We start from the raw sequence: 20,014 nt of genomic DNA on the forward strand, positions 1-20,014 counted from the left end.
TCCCTGTACTTGGCTGCATTCATCTTTCCCTCGATTGCAACCAGTCGTCCTGTCCCTGCAGCTGAAAAACACCCCCACAGCATGATGCTGCCACCACCATGCTTCACTGTTGGGACTGTATTGGACAGGTGATGAGCAGTGCCTGGTTTTCTCCACACATACCGCTTAGAATTAAGGCCAAAAAGTTCTATTTTGGTCTCATCAGACCAGAGAATCTTATTTCTCACCATCTTGGAGTCCTTCAGGTGTTCTTTAGCAAACTCCATGTGGGCTTTCATGTGTCTTACACTGAGGAGAGGCTTCCGTCGGGCCACTCTGCTATAAAGCCCCGACTGGTGGAGGGCTGCAGTGATGGTTGACTTTCTACAACTTTCTCCCATCTCCTGACTGCATCTCTGGAGCTCAGCCACAGTAATCTTTGGGTTCTTCTTTACCTCTCTCACCAAGGCTCTTCTCCCCCGATAGCTCAGTTTGGCCGGACGGCCAGCTCTAGGAAGGGTTCTGGTCGTCCCAAACGTCTTCCATTTGAGGATTATGGAGGCCACTGTGCTCTTAGGAACCTTAAGTGCAGCAGAAATCTTTTTGTAACCTTGGCCAGATCTGTGCCTTGCCACAATTCTGTCTCTGAGCTCTTCAGGCAGTTCCTTTGACCTCATGATTCTCATTTGCTCTGACGTGCATTGCGATCTGGAAGGTCTTATATAGACAGGTGTGTGGCTTTCCTAATCAAGTCCAATCAGTATAATCAAACACAGCTGGACTCAAATGAAGGTGTAGAACCATCTCAAGGATGATCAGAAGAAATGGAAAGCACCTGAGTTAAATATATGAGTGTCACAGCAAAGGGTCTGAATACTTAGGACCATGTGATATTTCAGTTTTTCTTTTTTAATAAATCTGCAACAATGTCAACAATTCTGTGTTTTTCTGTCAGTATGGGGTGCTATGTGTACATTCATGAGGAAGAAGAATGAACCTAAATGATTTTAGCAAATGGCTGCAATATAACAAAGAGTGAAAAATTTAAGGGGGTCTGAATACTTTCCGTACCCACTGTATGCAAATTGCCATCATAAAAATTGAGGCAGCAGACTTTGTGAAAATTTTATATTTGTGTCATTATCAAAACCTTTGGCCACAGCTGTATGGTCGGCAAGTGGTTCAATTTTTTTTGCCTTTAATCATATTTTTATGATTGAGATTTTTACCACTTGAGTCCCAGGTTCTGTTTTGAAGCAGGCCCTGAACTCAACAGCTGTGACAGGTCATGGCGGCAATCTATGTGGGACTCACTGGTAATCAATGACTGTCATGGTCCAGCAATAAGGAGCCCAGGAGATTTTTAAAAAATACTACTTGTCCAAAGGACTAAATCAGGGTCCTAATCTACTTGTCCCTCGTGACAATCTACTTGTCCTGATTAAAAAATATATGAAGGGTTGATGTTTTTAATTAGGCAGAAGTGCTTTTAGGAATTTTAGCAGCCAAATCAAGCTCTGGTGTCCGCTCCATTAAGGCCCTGTTCACACCTAGGCATCTTTGGACCGTGGCAGAATCTCTGCGATTCTGTCTGTGATCTCAAAATGCACTAAAATCGCAAAATGCAGGTTTTTAATAGCACTTAAAACGTGACGCTGTTTTGCCGTGATTGAAAACGCATCCAGAACCGCATATGTGTGAACCAGGGCTTAGACTCCATTCTCACTTGGCCGTTTTTGGGACCACGGCTGAATCACTGCGATTCTGCCCATGATAGCAAAACGCAGGTTCAGGTGCCATTATTTTCAAAAGATTAACCCCCTGACAGGTTCTTCTATCACTTAGGAACTATATTAGCAAGATCTCTGTGCTAAGTTCTTGGCTCTGGACACTTGATGTACCGATTATGAATGTCTCCCACTATCCCTGCATTGGGTTCTTGGATCTGCACACCTGCTGTGCCCATTATGAGGTTCTCCCACCATCCTTGCACTCAGTTCTTGGGTTTACACACCTGCTGTGCCTATTCTGAGGGTCTTCTACCATCCCTGTACTGGTTTCTTGGGTCTGCACACCTGCTGTGCCCATTATGAGGGTCTGCCACTGTCCATGCACTGAGTTCTTGGGTCTGCACACCTGCTGTGCCCATTATGAGGGTCTCCCCCCATCCTTGCACTGAGTTCTTTTGTCTGCACACTTGCTGTGCCCATTATAAGGGTCTCCCACCATCCTTGCACTGAGTTCTTGGGTTTCCACACCTGCTGTGCCTATTATGAGGGTCTTCTACCATCCCTGTACTGGCTTCTTGGGTCTGCACACCTGCTGTGCCCATTATGAGGTTCTCCCACCATCCTTGCACTCAGTTCTTGGGTTTGCACACCTGCTGTGCCTATTCTGAGGGTCTTCTACCATCCCTGTACTGGTTTCTTGGGTCTGCACACCTGCTGTGCCCATTATGAGGGTCTCCACCATCCCTGCACTGGGTGCTTGGGTTTGCACACCTGCTGTGCCAGTTACGAGGGTCTCCTACCATCCATGCATTGGGTTCTTGGCTTTGCACACATACATACTGAGTCGGTATGCCTGCTTTGCCTATTATCAGGGGCTCCCACAATTCCTGTGCTGTCTTTCCAGTTATGCACACCTTCTGAGCCCATTATAAGGGCCCCCCACTATCTATGATGGCATTTTACTGATGTTATACTATAGAAAATGTAGCAGGAAGAGCTGGAAAACACAAAGGTGGACAGAAATGCCCCAAACTCCCTGGCAGATATGAGCAGAGCTGGGAATTATGGCAGAGAGATCTCACTGTTTGAGCAACATAGACATATTAGAAGTCAGGGGCTGACTCCCCATCCTCCATCTGTCCCTCTTGGGTAGTCTGACTATTTCCACTGTTTTTTTTACCTGTCACTTATTCAAGTCTTCTGTTCTCCAGGAAGTGACTTGCATTGGCCATACACTTTAAGCTCTTCAGAGAATTCTGACCTAGCATCAGCCAGTGTAGAACTGACAGCTTACGTCTTGCTGGCATTGGTCTCTGGTCCTGAGCTAAGCACGGCAGAGCTAACGACTTCTTCCCGCATTGTCAGCTGGCTGTCCAAACAACAAAATCCGTACGGAGGATTTGCATCCACACAGGTGAGGAAACTGCCGATTTGTAGAAATGTTCTTAATTTGATTGAATTGCTTATCTTTACTCTTTTCATAATTCTTCACTTTGCTCTTCTTGCCCTATACACTTGACTAAGGTACTGCAATTCCCTATGACTGTCATGACCTCGAATATAACCCCCAACCCATTTCCGGGACAAGGGCGAACATGCCACACTTCACCCCCTAAGATGTATGAACAGTATGTATGTATGCTGATTATGTGTCAGCAAACCCCCCCCCCCCCCCCCGAAGCACTAATGTGCATGCTTTCCCCCTAAGCATAAATTCTCCCTCCTCCCAGTACAAATCCATGCCCTGCTAAACATGCACAAATATTTGCCCCTCCATACCCCTAATCCCCCCCCAGATCAAATGCCCCTTCCCCCAAAAAAAATCACTCCTAGCACAAATCCTCTACCCCTAAAATTTGCCCTCCTAGTACACATCCTCTCTACAGTCCCCACTTCAAATCCCCCCTCTCAGCTCAAATCCCCCCAATCCCTCCTAGCACAAATCTGCATCCCCCCATCTCCCCTCCTGACACAAATTTCCCTAAATCCCCACTCTTAGTACATCCCCCTCAAATTGCTCCTCCTAGAACAATACTTACCCCTGCCACCCCCAAATTTTCCCTTCCAACACTAATCCCCTCTACCCCAATCTCCTTGTGGCACCCAAGCCCATTTCACATGACATCCCAGTGCCCATAGGCAGCTGCCCCTCCTGCCCATCCCTTGTTCGGGCACTGTAAGAAAATTCCTGTCATCCCAGTAACCAGACGACTGTAGAGATTCTTTTGAGGTAGAAAGGCCATAGCAGACATTTATTAAATAACAGAATCTCAAAAATAACGTTTATTACAAGAAAATAAATTCTACTTTTTCAAAATGATAACAACCATAACAACAATATCAATGACTGACCTTCTTATAGGTCTAGGGTCTTTGAGGCACCTGTATATATACCGACCTGCTGTATCTTCCAAAATTCTACCTCATGGTTCCTAGCCACTACTAAACCGACTCAAGGTCAGTTTTACAATCAATATACGTTCGATACAGCCGAATAACCATCAATACATTACTGCCTTACTTGAATAGGGAAGGTACACCCATACCTGAGATGGGCCCAATTCATTACTCTCCAAATTATTTAAACCATCCACCCCCTCCAAAGGCTCTGAGACCCCTATCAGCTGCTACGACAACTCGCACTCATAAGAACATATTTGTGAAAACGTAAAATAGCACCAACTCACTCACTGTAAACACAGAAAGCATAGAACTAAAACGAGAGAAAATGCCAGTATAAAAAGAAAGGGAGAAAAAGAACTGCCACTAGGGCCAAAGGATCAGGGAGGGAGGGTGGGAGAAGCTCATCTGTCACTGTTCAACTCCAACTGACTATAAAGCCTCGTACACACGCGTCGAAAATCGGCAGGGAATTTTCGTCCGACGACCAATCTGACGATTTTCGGCCGAAAAAAATCTGGTGTGCAGGCTATAAAATTTTTGTCTGTCGTTAAAACACGGCCGATTTTCGTGCAGTCAGTAGAGATTTCGACAGGGAAAAATCTAATGAGCAAGTCTGGGCATGCTCAGAGAAGAAAGAACACAAAGAAAGCAAACCAACACATGACATCACTTCTGAAGTAGAATTTTGTCGGGCGAGAAAATTTGTGTGCAGTCTAGGCACATTCCAACCAACAAAACACCACTCTGGACAAAAGACGGACGATCGGTCGGCCGATAATCGTTGCGTGTGTACTAGGCTTTAGACTCATGAGTCCTCTCTCCATTATCATTCCACTGGGGCCCCACCTTGCCCCACCCTTGCTTTCTCCAATCAGGTAAGACCCAGAACATGTCGGCCTTCCTCTTATGCTATGCTTCCAGCTCCAGGCCTAATCTTTCTCAGATTTCTGTCATTTGACCATTATTAGTATACACACAGGATCCCAAAAGGGACAAATATAGCTACTAAAGATGTAGTACATTGACCTTAATTTCACTGTTATGCATGGTGTTACTCACAACTTGAGCTATACCAAAGCTAAATATGCAGAACCACTTTATTCAACTGACAAGGCTAAGGTCCATGATGCTCTGCACTTACAGTATATTCTCTGGGTCTGTGTCTTCTAGGTTGAAGGTAATAGCAGACATCTGAAAGTAGGACTTTTACTTTCAGATGTCTTCTCTAACGCTTTCTCTGATATGCAAAGCTAAACGAGCTCCATTATTGACCTTTACTATTCTCTGCTCACAGGATACAGTTGTGGCCATCCAAGCTCTTGCTAAATACACCAAACTCACATTCAACCCCAACTCAAACCTGCTGGTGACGGTCTTTGGAAATAATGTCTCTCTGCAGCAGTTCAAGGTGGACAAGACCAATCGTCTACTCCTCCAGAAACATCCTCTGCCTAACATTCCTGGGAATTACAGTCTAACCGTTAATGGAAATGGTTGCGTTTTCACTCAGGTGTCTTTCCTCAACTTTCTATGTTTTACTCTGAGATACTAAGCACAAGCGAATGTTCAGCATGGGGTTCCTGTTCCACCACAGATAACCTTGGTTCAAAAGCAGCATGTACAAGTCTCTGCAGTAACTGAATGACATAAGTCTCTGCAGTGCTCTCCATTAAAGTAACTGCTGCTCTTTAGTGTTACAGGAACCTCAAGAACAACATATTCAACACTAATGTACATGTAAGGGGGATGCTGTTAATCTGCCTTACGGAGTACCCCATGTGGCCTGCTACATGGCAGTGTGCATGTCATGGTATGCTGTAGTACCTTGGAGATCTAGAGGGTCTCAAGTGTAGCTAATGGATGATGAATGTAGCCCAGTTTTGGGTTCCTCCTGCACAGAAGAGTACAAAACTATAAAGACAGAAAAAAGATGGGGTTTTAAGGGCCCAAATGAGATGGTCAAATTATATGATGCAATAAATACATATTTATTGATAAATTCTGTTCACATAAAAAAGCATGCATAACCATGCTTTGAAGACTTGCATACATATAACATCTACATATAGTGAATTTAAAATGAGAACACTAAATGGGTAACCGGATGGTGGGGTCTCAGTCAGAAAAGATGGACATGGTCCCTGTGCAGCCAACACGTTTCGCTTGACTTTGCTTCTTCAGGGCTTAAGAGACCAGAGAACCAACTAGTGTTCCCCTAGAGACGTGCGGACTCACAGGACAAACAGGAATTTGATAGGTTCCACTTGTATGGCAGACGTAGACCGTGTGTCGATCTACAAAAATTATTATTACTGCAAGAACATATATGTGCATATAAAATAGGGGTACCTATAGGTGCCTATATGGTACACGTGCTTTCTTATTAGGTAATATAGACCCCAATGCACTATTGTGTTGGATGGTCATAAAAATTATTATTACTGCAAGATCGACACACGGTCTACGTCTGCCATACAAGTGGAACCTGTCTCTAGGGGAACACTAGTTGGTTCTCTGGTCTCTTAAGCCCTGAAGAAGCGAAGTCAAGTGAAACGCGTTGGCTGCACAGGGACCATGTCCATCTTTTCTGACTGAGACCCCACCATCCGGTTACCCATTTTGTGTTCTCATTTTAAATTCACTATATGTAGATGTTATATGTATGCATGTCTTCATAGCATGGTTATGCATGCTTTTTTATGTGAACAGAATTTATCAATAAATATGTATTTTTAACTTTATTTCCGTGTTGCATCATATATTTTGACCATCTCATTTGGGCCCGTAAACCCCATCTTTTTTCTGTCTTTATGGTTTTGTACTACATAGGGATGTGGTCCATTCTTTACGGCAACAATTTTTCTGCACAGAAGAGTATGGCACCATTGGCTGTGCTCCTCCCAGGGGGCGCAAGCATCATACGTTTAGGTCAAGAGTCTCCAAACTTTCTAAACAAAGGGCCAGTTTATTATCCTTCAGACTTTAGAGGGGCCAGACTAGAAGCCAGTACCCCATCATTGGTGTCAGTGGGGGGAATAGTGCCCCATCATTGGTGTAAGTGGGAAGAATAGTGCTCCATCATTGGTGTCAGTGGGAGGAATAGTGCCCCATCATTGGTGTCAATGGAAGGAATAGTGCCCCATCATTGGTATCAGTGGGGGGAATAGTGCTCCATCATTGGTGTCAGTAGGGGGAATAGTGCCCCATCACTGGTGTAAGTGGGAGGAATAGTGCTCCATCATTGGTGTCAGTGGGAGGAATAGTGCCCCATCATTGGTGTCAGTGGGAGGAATAGTGCCCCATCATTGGTCTCAGTAGGGGGAATAGTGCCCCATCATTGGTATCAGTGGGAGGAATAGTGCCCCATCATTGGTGTAAGTGGGAAGAATTGTGCTTCATCATTGGTATTCGTGGGAGGAATAGTGCCCCATCATTGGTGTCAGTGGGAAGAATAGTGCTCCATCATTGGTGTCAGTGGGAAGAATAGTGCTCCATCATTGGCGTCAGTGGGAGGAATAGTGCCCCATCATTGGTGTCAGTGGGGGGAATAGTGCTCCGTCATTGGTGTAAGTGGGAAGAATAGTGCTCCATCATTGGTGTCAGTGGGAGGAATAGTGCCCCATCATTGGTGTAAGTGGGAAGAATAGTGCTCCATCATTGGTGTCAGTGGGAGGAATAGTGCCCTATTGTTGGCACCCATGGTGTTTTCCCATGAGTCGGCTCTGGTGGGTGGAGTGAAACGCATTGGAGGCATAGCCTGGTGGGGGCCCAGGTTGAGACTGACACTTGTTTACACACAGCGGTCTTGTTCTGATGTGCGGGACCTTCCGCCCTATTGTTGGTATCAGTTGGACTGCAGTTGGTGTCAGTTGCATTTATACTTAGGGAACACATGCTGCCAATTTGACACTGTCTCTTTACTGGACTTTTAGGCTAGGTTCATACTAGCTGCGGCCGCAGCTCACAGCAAGGGGTCTGGCGCGTCCCTGTTCACCATTTCAGATGCGAATCAGGTCCAAATTTTTGGCTGAATTTGCACCTGAAATGGACCAGAAGATGCACAGGACTCTTTTGCAATCCGGACTGTGGCCGCCCCAGAGGTGTGTTAACCCGACTCCATTGAGAACCAGTCACACTCTTCTGGCATGCAAATTGGATGCAGGGAATCCCGCATCCAATTTGCATCAGTGTGAACCTAGCCTTAGGCCACAGCTAGTGTGAACCCAGCCTTACAAGTGTTATCCTCCCAAACAAAAATCTCCCACTCTTTGCAATCACGCCTTATTTATGTCATCAGTTTTCGGCAGCACCGATATTTGTGTGCAACTATTTTCAAGGATGAAGCACAGGAAGGGCAAAATTTAAACCAAAATATCTGATAAGCATCTTGAAAATTCAGTGAGAATTTCTACTCCATCCAAACAGATATTGATGGGTTAGTTCATCAAATATCGCACTCGTTTTATATTGTCCTCTTTAACTTTTATTATAAAAAATATTACAAATAAAGGACGTTTTATTGCTCAGATAGGTACATCTTTATCAGTGATCGTTAACTTGTGATCTCCCCAACTTTTTCTGTCTATCAGTTATCCTTATTGTTAGTGTATTTTATGGGTGGCCTAAGACAATTCCTCTTCTTCCAATGTGGCTCAGGCAGGTCAAAAGAGCTGGTTCACCAAAAAATAAATAATCACATAGGGGACTTTTTGTGCTCTATGTGATGAAAAAAAAAAAAAAGTTTTAATAAACAAAAGGTCAAAAATGTTTTACACCCAAGCATTTAATCCCCCCCCCCAAAAAAAAAATATATATTTTTATGTCCCACCCCACCCCCACATTACTCGGCACAACCTCAACTTTTATATTATACAAAAAAATGGGTAAGATATTGTGTTTGTGTGCCCTAGAATTAGTGTATTCTTTAATGAAATTGTATGCTTGATAAACCTTTGCGCTAATATCCTGTGCCATAAAAATCTGGAGCTACCACTATTTTATTCTCCAGGGTCTCTGCTTTCAGAACATTTATATTATTTTGGGGGTTTTAAGTAATCTTCATAAAATCATTTTTTAAACCTGTGTAAAAAAAATGCAAAAAAAAAAAATGTTTTGGCAGTAAACGGGTTAGGGAAGTTTGCCTCATTCTGGGGCAAAGGTAAAAGCTTCCACAGTTGTGCTTAAAGCTGCTCAAAGCAGATTTATGATGTAGTGGATATAGGTGTTAACACATCACTGCTCCTTTTCTCATGGTATTAAATAAACCTGGTTGGCAAATTTTCTAATTCCATCTGTTTATTTCTAATAGATTGTCTTAAGGTACAATGAACTGCCTTTGGTGGAAAAGTCGACATTTAGCATCTATGCAGAGATCACTGGCTGTGAAGATGGAATGTTGTACCTTCATGTAATTGTCAGGTACTGTTCTTCGGCAGGGACACAGGACAAGGGTATCAGACTTAAAGCAGAGTTCCACCCAAAAAGAGAAGCTCCACTTCTTTGCTTCCTCCCCCACTCCGCTGTGACCTTTTGGGGGGGGGGGGGGGGTTCCTGTTTCTGACAGGTACCCGTTCCTACTTCTGGGTGATCTCACCGTGGCGAGGTCCCCCGGAAGTTCGCCCCCCCCCCCCCTCTCCGCCAGGCCAAGGATTCATTGGTGGGGGGGCTGGAGCTCCTCTTTAACCTGCCTATAAAAGAGTAGAATTTTGTTTGAAATAGTTTGTTTTATTTTCAAATGGTTAGTGAGATCAAATCGACATTTTGCTCTCTCCCTCCTCATAGGCGCAGGGGTAGCAGCTGGAGCCAGTGGCAACCAATAGCAATCACAACCAATGAAGAGGGGGCGGGGCCAAGCCATGCTTGGTGTGCCTATGGACACACCAAGCTGGCTCAGGCACGGGCATTCACTAGTGGACCCATAGCAAGTGGCTTCCTATGGTGAGCATTCAGCAAGGGGAAGGAGCTAGGAGCACCGGTAGGGGACCCGAGAAGAGGAGGATTGGGGCTGCGCTGCGCAAAACCATTAGTGCCGGCTCACACTAACTAGGTCGATCCGACTTAGGGGGCGACCTGTAAAGTCGCGTGCAGCACAACTTCAGCGCGACTTGCACGGACTTCATGAAATTAATGTCTCCTCCAGGTCCCCCCGAAGTAGTACAGGACTCTTTTTCTAAGTCGGAGCAACTTGTGTCGCTCCTATTAGAACCGGTCCTGTACTACTCAATGACAGCGACGGTGCACGACTTGCCAGGCTGACCAAGTCGCCTGACAAGTCATATTAGTGTGAACGGGCACTTACAGAGCAGGTAAGTATTAGATGTTTGTTATTAAAAAAAAATGATTATGGGTTTACAATCACTTTAAAGCCTAACTCCATGTTTAATATCCCTTTAAATAATTTGTTGTGGGCCAAGTTGACCCAAGCAAACTATTTACTGAGCTTACTGGGCACACTATATTGAGGCTTCATGAACACAGGACGTCAAAAACAACACTTTTACAGGCATTTGACGGTTTATTTTCCTGTCTCTAAGCACCCCTCTCTGTTAGCTTATGGGGTGGATTTACTATAGGCAAATAGACTGTGCACTCTGCAAATGCAGATTCTCCAGAGCTTAGTAAATGAGGCTGTGATCACATGCAAGACAATTAAAAAAAAATAATAATTTTTGCTTGCGCATGATTTGATGATGGAAGTCAGCAGAGCTTCCCCTTATTTACTAAGCTCTGGAACAGCTGCACTTGCAGAATGCTATTGCACGTCCAAAGCGCACAGGGGGAGATTTACTAATAATGGTTTACTCAGAATCTGGTGCAGCTGTATATGGTAGCTTCTAACTTCAGCGTGTTCAATTAAGCTTTGACAGTAAATCCTGGAAGCTGATTGATTTCTATGCACCAGATTGTGTAATGGATGTAATACTGGTTATATTAGTGAAATGCCTATTTCACCTTATGGTGCATACCTTATGTATGTATATATATATATATATATATATATATATATATATATATATATATATATATATATATATTTATGTTACTGCTGAGATTTACTACCTTACTCAAAATGCAGCTAGATCACCCCTCCCTTCGTGGAAGCAAGATGGCGCCTGAACAGGGACACTACACCCAAGATAAGACCTCGTCATGTCCTGGAAGGAAGACATAGACACATAGATACTCTAATCAACCAATCACCACCTTATACGTATTATATATGACTATTTCCCGGAAATGACTTTCCTCAGTCTTTATAAAGACAAAAGAGGAACTAATAAAATCAGAACGAACTAATGACTCGACTGACTGTGTCAGAGTTTGGTTTATTCTCTGTGCGCGCACATTAATCTAAAATTAGGAAGGGGCAGATATAATCTCGGACTGTTCTGGTCCAAATCCAAAACAATTGTGCACTCTTCAGTTTTAGTAAATAACCCCCACAGTCTATTTGCCTTTAGTTAATCCACTAGTATGTGTCCATGCACACATAGGCATTTACAGGCGTTTAAAGGGAGAAAAAAAAAAAAAAACACCACTTGTGCATTCAGAAGAAGAGCGTTTGGAAGGAAGAAACAGCAAATACGCACTATAGACACGTTTAGGTGCAATCTTACGATTGTGTGTTAATGCATTCTAATGGCCAGAATAAATTAATATTTTGGCCAACAGTATATATTAACGCCAAACAAGTGAACGCTCATGTCCAGGGGAGGAAAAACAGCCCTGTGTGTATGAGGCTACATACAGTATAGAGCGTTGTGTTTCGCCAGTGGGATGAAGACTTTGAAACCCTTGATCAGTTGGATCAATTTTTTGGGGGGATTTAAAGGAGAGGTTCACCTTTTGTAACATATTCAGGGTGTAACATATAACAAAGGTATTGCCCCCCCCAATCCCCCATTTTGGCAGTGAGCCAGGGATCTTCTCCCACTGCTCTTTGCCGCAATCTAACAAAACGTGGCGATGCGGGGCTCCGCCCACCCCGCCACGTCATTCTCTTATAGTGTCCTGTGAATGAATGGGCTACAACTACCGAGAGCCTTAACAGTTGTTGGCTTGTAGTTCTCAATAAACGTCCCCGGCGCTGGTGGTTCATTGATTCTTCCTGTCAGTTTGAAACTGAATGGCCGTACGAGGAATGGGCAGACAGACTTGCATGACATCAGCGACTCACTGATCGCGGGTGCAACGCTTTCCAGGCTTCTAAAAAAAAAAAATTGTAAATGCACACTTTTTTTACCTGCAAAAAATGTGCATTTATTATTTAAAAAAAAAAAAGGTGAACTTATCCTTTAAAATGGCCCCCCAGTTCCTGCCTCTTTATGTAACCTACCACATTAATGAAATGAATATTTTGACATTTCATACCTGTCCCCTATAATGAGAGAATATCTGTTTCAAACTCTTAAAAAAAAATCTATTGTATTACCCGCCATATACAGGTATAACAATGTCTGGCTTGAATATACTTGTAAATTTACTGGAAATAATTGATGGATAGAGTGGTGGAAACTGTTTTTTTTTTTTTTTTTTATGCAGCTACAATGGGCCTCGGACAACCACCAATATGGTCATTATTCAAGCCGAAATGCTGTCGGGTTTTAGTACGAACGAATACACAGCTCTGCAGGTAAAGTATAAAAAACTGTTAACAGTATTAGGCCCTGTTCACACCTGAGCGCATTTCAGCTTGTAAAATGCTCAGGTCTGTCGCTCCAAAACGCCCAACAAGCAAAATCCCATTCATTTCAATGGCCCCCTGTTCACATCTGAGCGTTCTGTTGCCTGCAACAAATTTCCTGAAGCTTAAAAAAGCACATGAGCTTTTTTTTGGCAGATTACAAGCATTTTTGGCCTCATAGATTTCAATAGAAATGCTTGTAAAACACCCGTAAAACGCTCTCCCCCCCTAATTTCCTCTCCTTCCCCTCCCCCTAGTGCTTTCTATTGGCTAAACAAGAATACCTGAAGCTGTAAATTGCTTGTAATATACTTCTAAAATGCTTTAAAAAAGCTTGTAAAAAGCAGCAAAAAGCTTAAAAAAGCACACGAAAAATGCCAGTAAATCGATACGCTCAGGTGTGAATGGAGCCTAACAAACACCAAAAGATCTAAAAATAAATAGTGGCTTACATTACTGGAGGCTCCTCTGCTCCCCAAGGAAAGTTTTGAACCAAGACCACATTGCAAAAAATTGTATTAATTTTACAAAAAGTCCCAAGGTTAACCGGTTAACCCTATTCTAGCTGTAATGACCTTTTTGGATGGATTTAATCCAGGTACCTTTATGGAATGGAATTTTTGGACAGTTGGCAAACCTGGCATTGATTGGCCCAATGGGTTGCATTACTAGTTTAAACCCTTTTGCCTCAACAATATGTTTTCCTGACGTCAGCATGGCAGCATACTACCACATCGCAAGTTTTACCACAGCGCATACAGTATAAACAAAATTCTCTAATAATAAGCCAAACAAAATCATAAAAATAAAAATAGTAAAAAAATTATTCCAACTGAAAAATGTGACAGAATGTCTTGATTTCAACAGTGATCCATTTAGTGAACATCCATTCTCCAATAAAGTGCTCAGTGCCCAAAAGGTTATAATAAAAGTGCTGAAGTGCTCCAGGTAAACATGACGTGCAGTGTGGCACACACCCCTACTCACCAGAAGAAAAAGACCCTCAGCTTTTCAGTCGGGGGGTCAAACCTGCTTATATCTGGTGGTGGGGGTACCACAGATCTTCTCTTTTCTTTCTATATTCCCAACTTGCTGTCTCTATATACTTCAAATTTCCTCCAGGTTCAATGAAACGTTATCGCAGTATTTTAGAATTTAATAAAAACGCAACATATAAAAACAGAGTTTCAGACAAAAACACTTTTACAAGGTGATAGGGCTTTTCTGGGTTCGCCTCAACTGGCGGGTTGCGAAAGTGACGTCATTACGTCCGTCTTTCTAATAACACCCCTTATGACGTCACATATGACGAAACGTGTCGGATCTAGTTTTGCACACACGCTACTACACATGCGCAGTCGATGTCGGCCACTTTAATTATCGGAAAGATGGATGTATCTATTACATGCTTCTCCCAAGGCTTTCTATATGTGAGCGTTACTCTTTTATTGCACTATAATAAAGTTTAATGAGATTACGCTATGTGGATAGTTTTATTTGCATGAAAGCCTGGTCATCTGAATGCTCCTTGCCGTAACTTTCATGAATGAGGGATGCAGATGTTGCCATATTGTGTCTGGTGCCGTTCATCTGAATGAGGGAGCTTCTTCCCAGAAATTTAGATTCTGCTTCCAATTGTTAAACAAAGTGTATGGGACCTACCTTATTAGGGGGTCACTACATTAGGGTAAGCGTGATGTAAATCGCAGGCTGGTGGCATCTTTGCAAGTCTTCCATCACTTTTCACGGATTAAGGGATTTCCTTATCATTCCCAGTGTTTAATGGGACTGTTTACATGGACTTTTATTACATTCATTTGTTTATTCATCATTTATAGCACTGCAATTGTTTAAAATACTCATATTTAGCACACTGGATGCCATTGCCTGAAATGTAATTCTTCTTTTTGTTTCTGTTTTTCTATAGCTCTCAGATTATCCTTTTGTTAAAAAAGTGGAGTCCAATCCAAACTCAGTCTTCATTTATCTGGATGAGGTTGGTACATTCTCTAAGTTTGTTCTTAAATCCATTTTTAGTTTTATGGTCAGGAGATGGACACCAACAAGCCAATTCAGTACGTCCATGCAATGAACAGTAAGGCTATCGAACCTGCAACAACCCATAGCAACCAAATTACGTCATTCAGTCAAGAGGTTTTCTCGGATTGGTTATGTGTTGCTGCAAATCCCACATCGCCACATTGTGCACTTTGTTATTGTACAAGCACTGGAGTTTGCTACGGAATGCACCAGGATTTAGCATGGCAGGGGCAGTTTAGGTGTTTGGAAACACTGGAGTTACCCTTTAACATTTACCTGATCTGTTTTATTTTTTTTAGCAGGAGTCTCCAAACCTTTCACTACAAATGCCACATTGAGAGTTTACAAACATTTACAGGCCAAAAAAAAAAAAAATTAGTTTTATAAAGAGTCGCCCCCCCCTGCATCCAGGATTGTCCATCAGAGTCTCCCCTTACATCTGGGAGAGCCCATCCAAATCTCCCTTTAAATCCCAGAGTGCCAACCAATTCCCCCCTCTTGAATCCAGGAGTGCCCATCAGAGTCCCCCCTTACATCCAAGAGTGTCCATCAGAGTTCCCCCTTACATTCGAAAGTGCCCATCAGCGTCCTCCCATACATCCCGGAGTGCCCATCAATGTCCCCCCTTACATCCAAGAATGTCCATAAGAGTTTCCCCTTACATTTAGGAGTGCCCATCAATGTCCCCCTTACATCCCGGAGTGCCTATCAGAGTTCCCCCTTCATCCCGGAGTGCCCTTCAATGTCCCCCCTTACATCCAAGAATGTCCATCAGAGTTTCCCCTTACATTCAGGAGTGCCCATCAATGTCCTCCCTTACTTACAAGAGTGTCCATCAGAGTTTCCCCTTACATCCAAGAGTGTACTTTAGAGTTTCCCCTTACAATCGAAAGTTCCCATCAGCGTCCTCCCATACATCCTGGAATGCCAATCAATATCCCCCCTTACATCCTGGTGTGCCCATCAATGTCCCCCTTACATCCAAGAGTGTACTTTAGAGTTTCCCCTTACAATCGGAAGTACCCATCAGCGTCCTCCCATATATCCTGGAGTGCCCATCAATGTCCTTCCATATATCCTGGAATGCCCATCAATGTCCCCCTTACATCCTGGTGTGCCCACAAATGTCCCCCTGTCATCCAGGAGTGCCCATCAATGTCTTCCCTTACATCCACGAATGCCCATCAATATCACCCTTACATCCAAGAGTGTCCATCAGAGTTTCCCCTTACATCCAAGAGTGCCCATCAGATTTTCTCCTTACATCCAAGAGTGTCCACCAGTGTTTCCCCTCACATTCGGAAGTGCCCATTAGTGTCCTCCCATTCATCCTGGAATGGCCATCAATGTGTCCCCTTACATCCTGGAGTGCCCATTAATGTCCCCCCTTACATCCTGGTGTGCCCATTAATGTCCCCCCTTACATCCTGGTGTGCCCATTAATGTCCCCCCTTACATCCTGGTGTGCCCATCAATGTCACCCTTACATCCAGGAGTGCTAATCAATGTTTCCCCTTACATCCTGGAGTGGCCATCAATGTCACCCTTACATCCAGGAGTGCTTATCAATGTTTCCCCTTACATCCTGGAGTGGCCATCAATGTCCCCCCTTACATCCTGGAGTTCCCATCAATGTCCCCCTTACATCCAAGAGTGTACTTTAGAGTTTCCCCTTACAATCGGAAGTACCCATCAGCGTCCTCCCATATATCCTGGAGTGCCCATCAATGTCCTTCCATATATCCTGGAATGCCCATCAATGTCCCCCTTACATCCTGGTGTGCCCACAAATGTCCCCCTGTCATCCAGGAGTGCCCATCAATGTCTTCCCTTACATCCACGAATGCCCATCAATATCACCCTTACATCCAAGAGTGTCCATCAGATTTTCTCCTTACATCCAAGAGTGTCCACCAGTGTTTCCCCTCACATTCGGAAGTGCCCATTAGTGTCCTCCCATTCATCCTGGAGTGCCCATTAATGTCCCCCCTTACATCCTGGTGTGCCCATTAATGTCCCCCCTTACATCCTGGTGTGCCCATTAATGTCCCCCCTTACATCCTGGTGTGCCCATCAATGTCACCCTTACATCCAGGAGTGCTAATCAATGTTTCCCCTTACATCCTGGAGTGGCCATCAATGTCACCCTTACATCCAGGAGTGCTTATCAATGTTTCCCCTTACATCCTGGAGTGGCCATCAATGTCCCCCCTTACATCCTGGAGTTCCCTTCAATGTCCCCCTTACATCCTGGTGTGCCCATCAATATTCCCAATTACATCCTAGAGTGCCCATCAATGTTCCCACTTACATCCCGGAGTGCCCATCAAAGTTCCCCCTTCAACCCGGAGTGTGCATCAGAGTTATCCCTTACATACAAGAGTGTCTATCAGAGTTTACCTTTAAATTTGGAAGTGCCCATCAGCGTCCTCTCATACATCCTGAAGTGCTCATCAATGTCCTCCCATACATCCTGGAATGGCCATCAATGTGCCCTCTTACATCCTGGAGTGCCCGTCAATGTCTCCCCTTACATCTTGGAGTGCCCATTATTGTCCCCCCCCTTACATCCTGGTGTGCCCATCAATGTCCCCCTTACATCCTGGAGTGCCCATCAATGTCCCCCCTTACATCTTGGAGTGCCAATCAATGTCCCCCCTTACATCCCGGAGTGACAATCAAATTACCCCTTTACATCCTGGAGAGCCAATGTCCCCCCTTTACATTCTAGAGTGCCCATCAATGTTCCCCCTTACATCCTAGAATGCCCATCAATATACCCCCTTACATCCTGGAGTGCTCATCAGTGCCCCCCCATACATCCTGAAGTGCCCATTAATTTCCCCCCTTAAATCTTGTAATGCCCATCAATGTCCCCCCTTACATCTTGGAGTGCCCAACAATGTCCCCTCTTACATCATGGAGTGCCCATCAATGTTTCCCCTTACATCTTGGAGTGCCCATTATTGTCCCCCCTTACATCCTGGAATGCCCATCAATATACCCCCTTACATCCTGGAGTGCTCATCAGTGCCCTCCCATACATCCTGGAGTGCCCATTAATTTCCCCCCTTAAATCTTGTAATGCCCATCAATGTCCCCCCTTCCATCTTGGAGTGCCCAACAATGTCCCCTCTTACATCCTGGAGTGCCCATCAGAGTCCCCCTTAAATCCAGGAGAGCTCATCAGAGTGCCCCTGTTACACCCAAGAGAGCTCATCAGTGCCCCCCCCCCTCCTACATCGAAGAGAGCCCATTAGAGTCTCCCCTTACATCTCAGAGTGCCCATCAACATCACCCCTTACCTCCAGTAGAGTCCATCAGAGTCCCTACATCCCAGAGTGCCTATCAGAGTACCCCATTACATCAAGGAATGCCTATTAGAGTCTCCATATTACATCCCTCCCAACTTTTTGAGATGGGAACGAGGGACACCTATCAGCAAAAGTATGTATGATAGGACACACCCCCTTGTCACGCCCCCTTAAAGGAGAATTATAAAAAAAATGATTAGTTAAACCCACATGTGCATTTTCTTTTACCACTACTATTTCTTTATATTGGCTTTTGAAATGTACAAATGCAGCAATTTAGAAATTGGATGAAAGGTTTAGCACTGGGAAACACTTTTAAAAGCTAAAAAGTGCATTTTATATACAACTGTATACTGTAGATCAGTCCAAAATGAGGGACAGCCGAGGAGGAAAGAGGGACAGAGGGACTTTGTTCCAAATCAGGAACAGTCCCTTGAAATCAGGAACAGTTGGGAGCTATGAAATTACCATGCAAAGACAACTGCAAGCCAGCTGGGGTATTTTCAAGGACAGTTTCTGTGGCCAGATGTGGTCCACAGGCCATAGTTTTGAGACCCTGTGGAAAAAGCTAGAGGTCTTTACCCACCTGTCTACCCTGCCATTTTTTTTAACATTTTCTCACATGTTAAAATCTGCATTTTTTGCTGAAAATTACCCAAAACCCATTACTGTATATACTCGAGTATAAGCCGAGTTTTTCAGCACATTTTTTTGTGCCGAAAAAGTCCCCCTCGGCTTATACTCGAGTCAAGAAAAAAAAAAAAAGTCCCTGGCCGCTTCGACGTGCTTAAGCTTTAAAAATGGCGCCGCCCAGCGCATACATGTCACCGCGCACGCGCCGCCGCCGCTCGGGACAGGCCGGGAATAGCCGAAAGTATACTAGCGGCGGCGGCACGTGCGCAATGACGTGTCGGCGCCGGGCGGCGCCATTTTTAAAATGAAGGCGCCTCTGGAACAGGTAAGTGAAACAGCTGCACTACCTGCCATTATGCAGGGCTGCGGGCATACTACAAGGGATGCAGTGCTGCGGGCATGGTCCACCTGTACCATGCCCACAGCACTGCATCTCCTGTAGTATGCCCACAACCCTGGATCCTCCTGTACCATGCCAGTCACCCTGCATTCTCTTGTACCATGCCTGCCACCCTGCATTCTCCTGTACCATGCCAGTCACCCTGCATTCTCCTGTACCATGCCAGCCACCCTGCATAATCCTGTACCATGCCAATCACCCTGCATTCTCCTGTACCATGCCAGTCACCCTGCATTCTCCTGTACCATGCCTGCCACCCTGCATTCTCCTGTACCATGCCAGTCACCCTGCATTCTCCTGTACCATGCCTGCCACCCTGCATTCTCCTGTACCATGCTAGTCACCCTGCATTCTCCTGTACCATGCCAGTCACCCTCCATTCTCCTGTACCATGCCAGCCACCCTGCATTCTCCTGTACCATGCCAGTCTCCCTGCATTCTCCTGTACCATGCCAGTCATCCTGCATTCTCATGTACCATGCCTGCCACCCTGCATTCTCCTGTACCATGCCTGCCACCCTGCATTCTCCTGTACCATGCCCGCCGCCCTGCATTCTCACCCTAGGCTTATACTCGAGTCAATCATTTGTCCCATCTTTTTGTGGTAAAAGTAGGGGCCTCGGCTTATACTCGGGTCGACTTATACTCGAGTATATACGGTAATCAGTTCTATATTTTCAGAAAGCAGAGGTCCTGGGGAATAAAATAGCGGCAGTTGCATTTTTTTTTTCTTGTATGCAGCACGATATTTGTGCAACTGTTTACCAAATACACATTTTCAGGAAAAAAATCCAACCCCAATTTTAAAAAAGTTGGGACGCTGTGTAAAATC

The 20,014-nt window shown here is 44.5% G+C and overlaps 1 protein-coding gene across 1 annotated transcript in view; it reads left to right on the plus strand.

The window, feature by feature from the left end:
• LOC309563283 (alpha-2-macroglobulin-like protein 1) overlaps nucleotides 1-20,014 on the plus strand; it is a gene marked incomplete at its 3' end in the record, with an annotated part of 181,820 nt that overhangs the window by 144,761 nt on the left and 17,045 nt on the right. The window contains exons 21-25 of the mRNA XM_082267688.1: nucleotides 2,921-3,123; nucleotides 5,407-5,622; nucleotides 9,421-9,530; nucleotides 12,654-12,744; nucleotides 14,723-14,791. Coding sequence (XP_082123814.1) covers nucleotides 2,921-3,123; nucleotides 5,407-5,622; nucleotides 9,421-9,530; nucleotides 12,654-12,744; nucleotides 14,723-14,791 — 689 coding nt within the window. The remainder of the gene's footprint in view (nucleotides 1-2,920; nucleotides 3,124-5,406; nucleotides 5,623-9,420; nucleotides 9,531-12,653; nucleotides 12,745-14,722; nucleotides 14,792-20,014) is intronic.

Source organism: Pelophylax lessonae (genome assembly GCF_965119305.1).
Source record: "Pelophylax lessonae genome assembly, chromosome: 9".
NCBI lineage: Eukaryota > Metazoa > Chordata > Amphibia > Anura > Ranidae > Pelophylax > Pelophylax lessonae.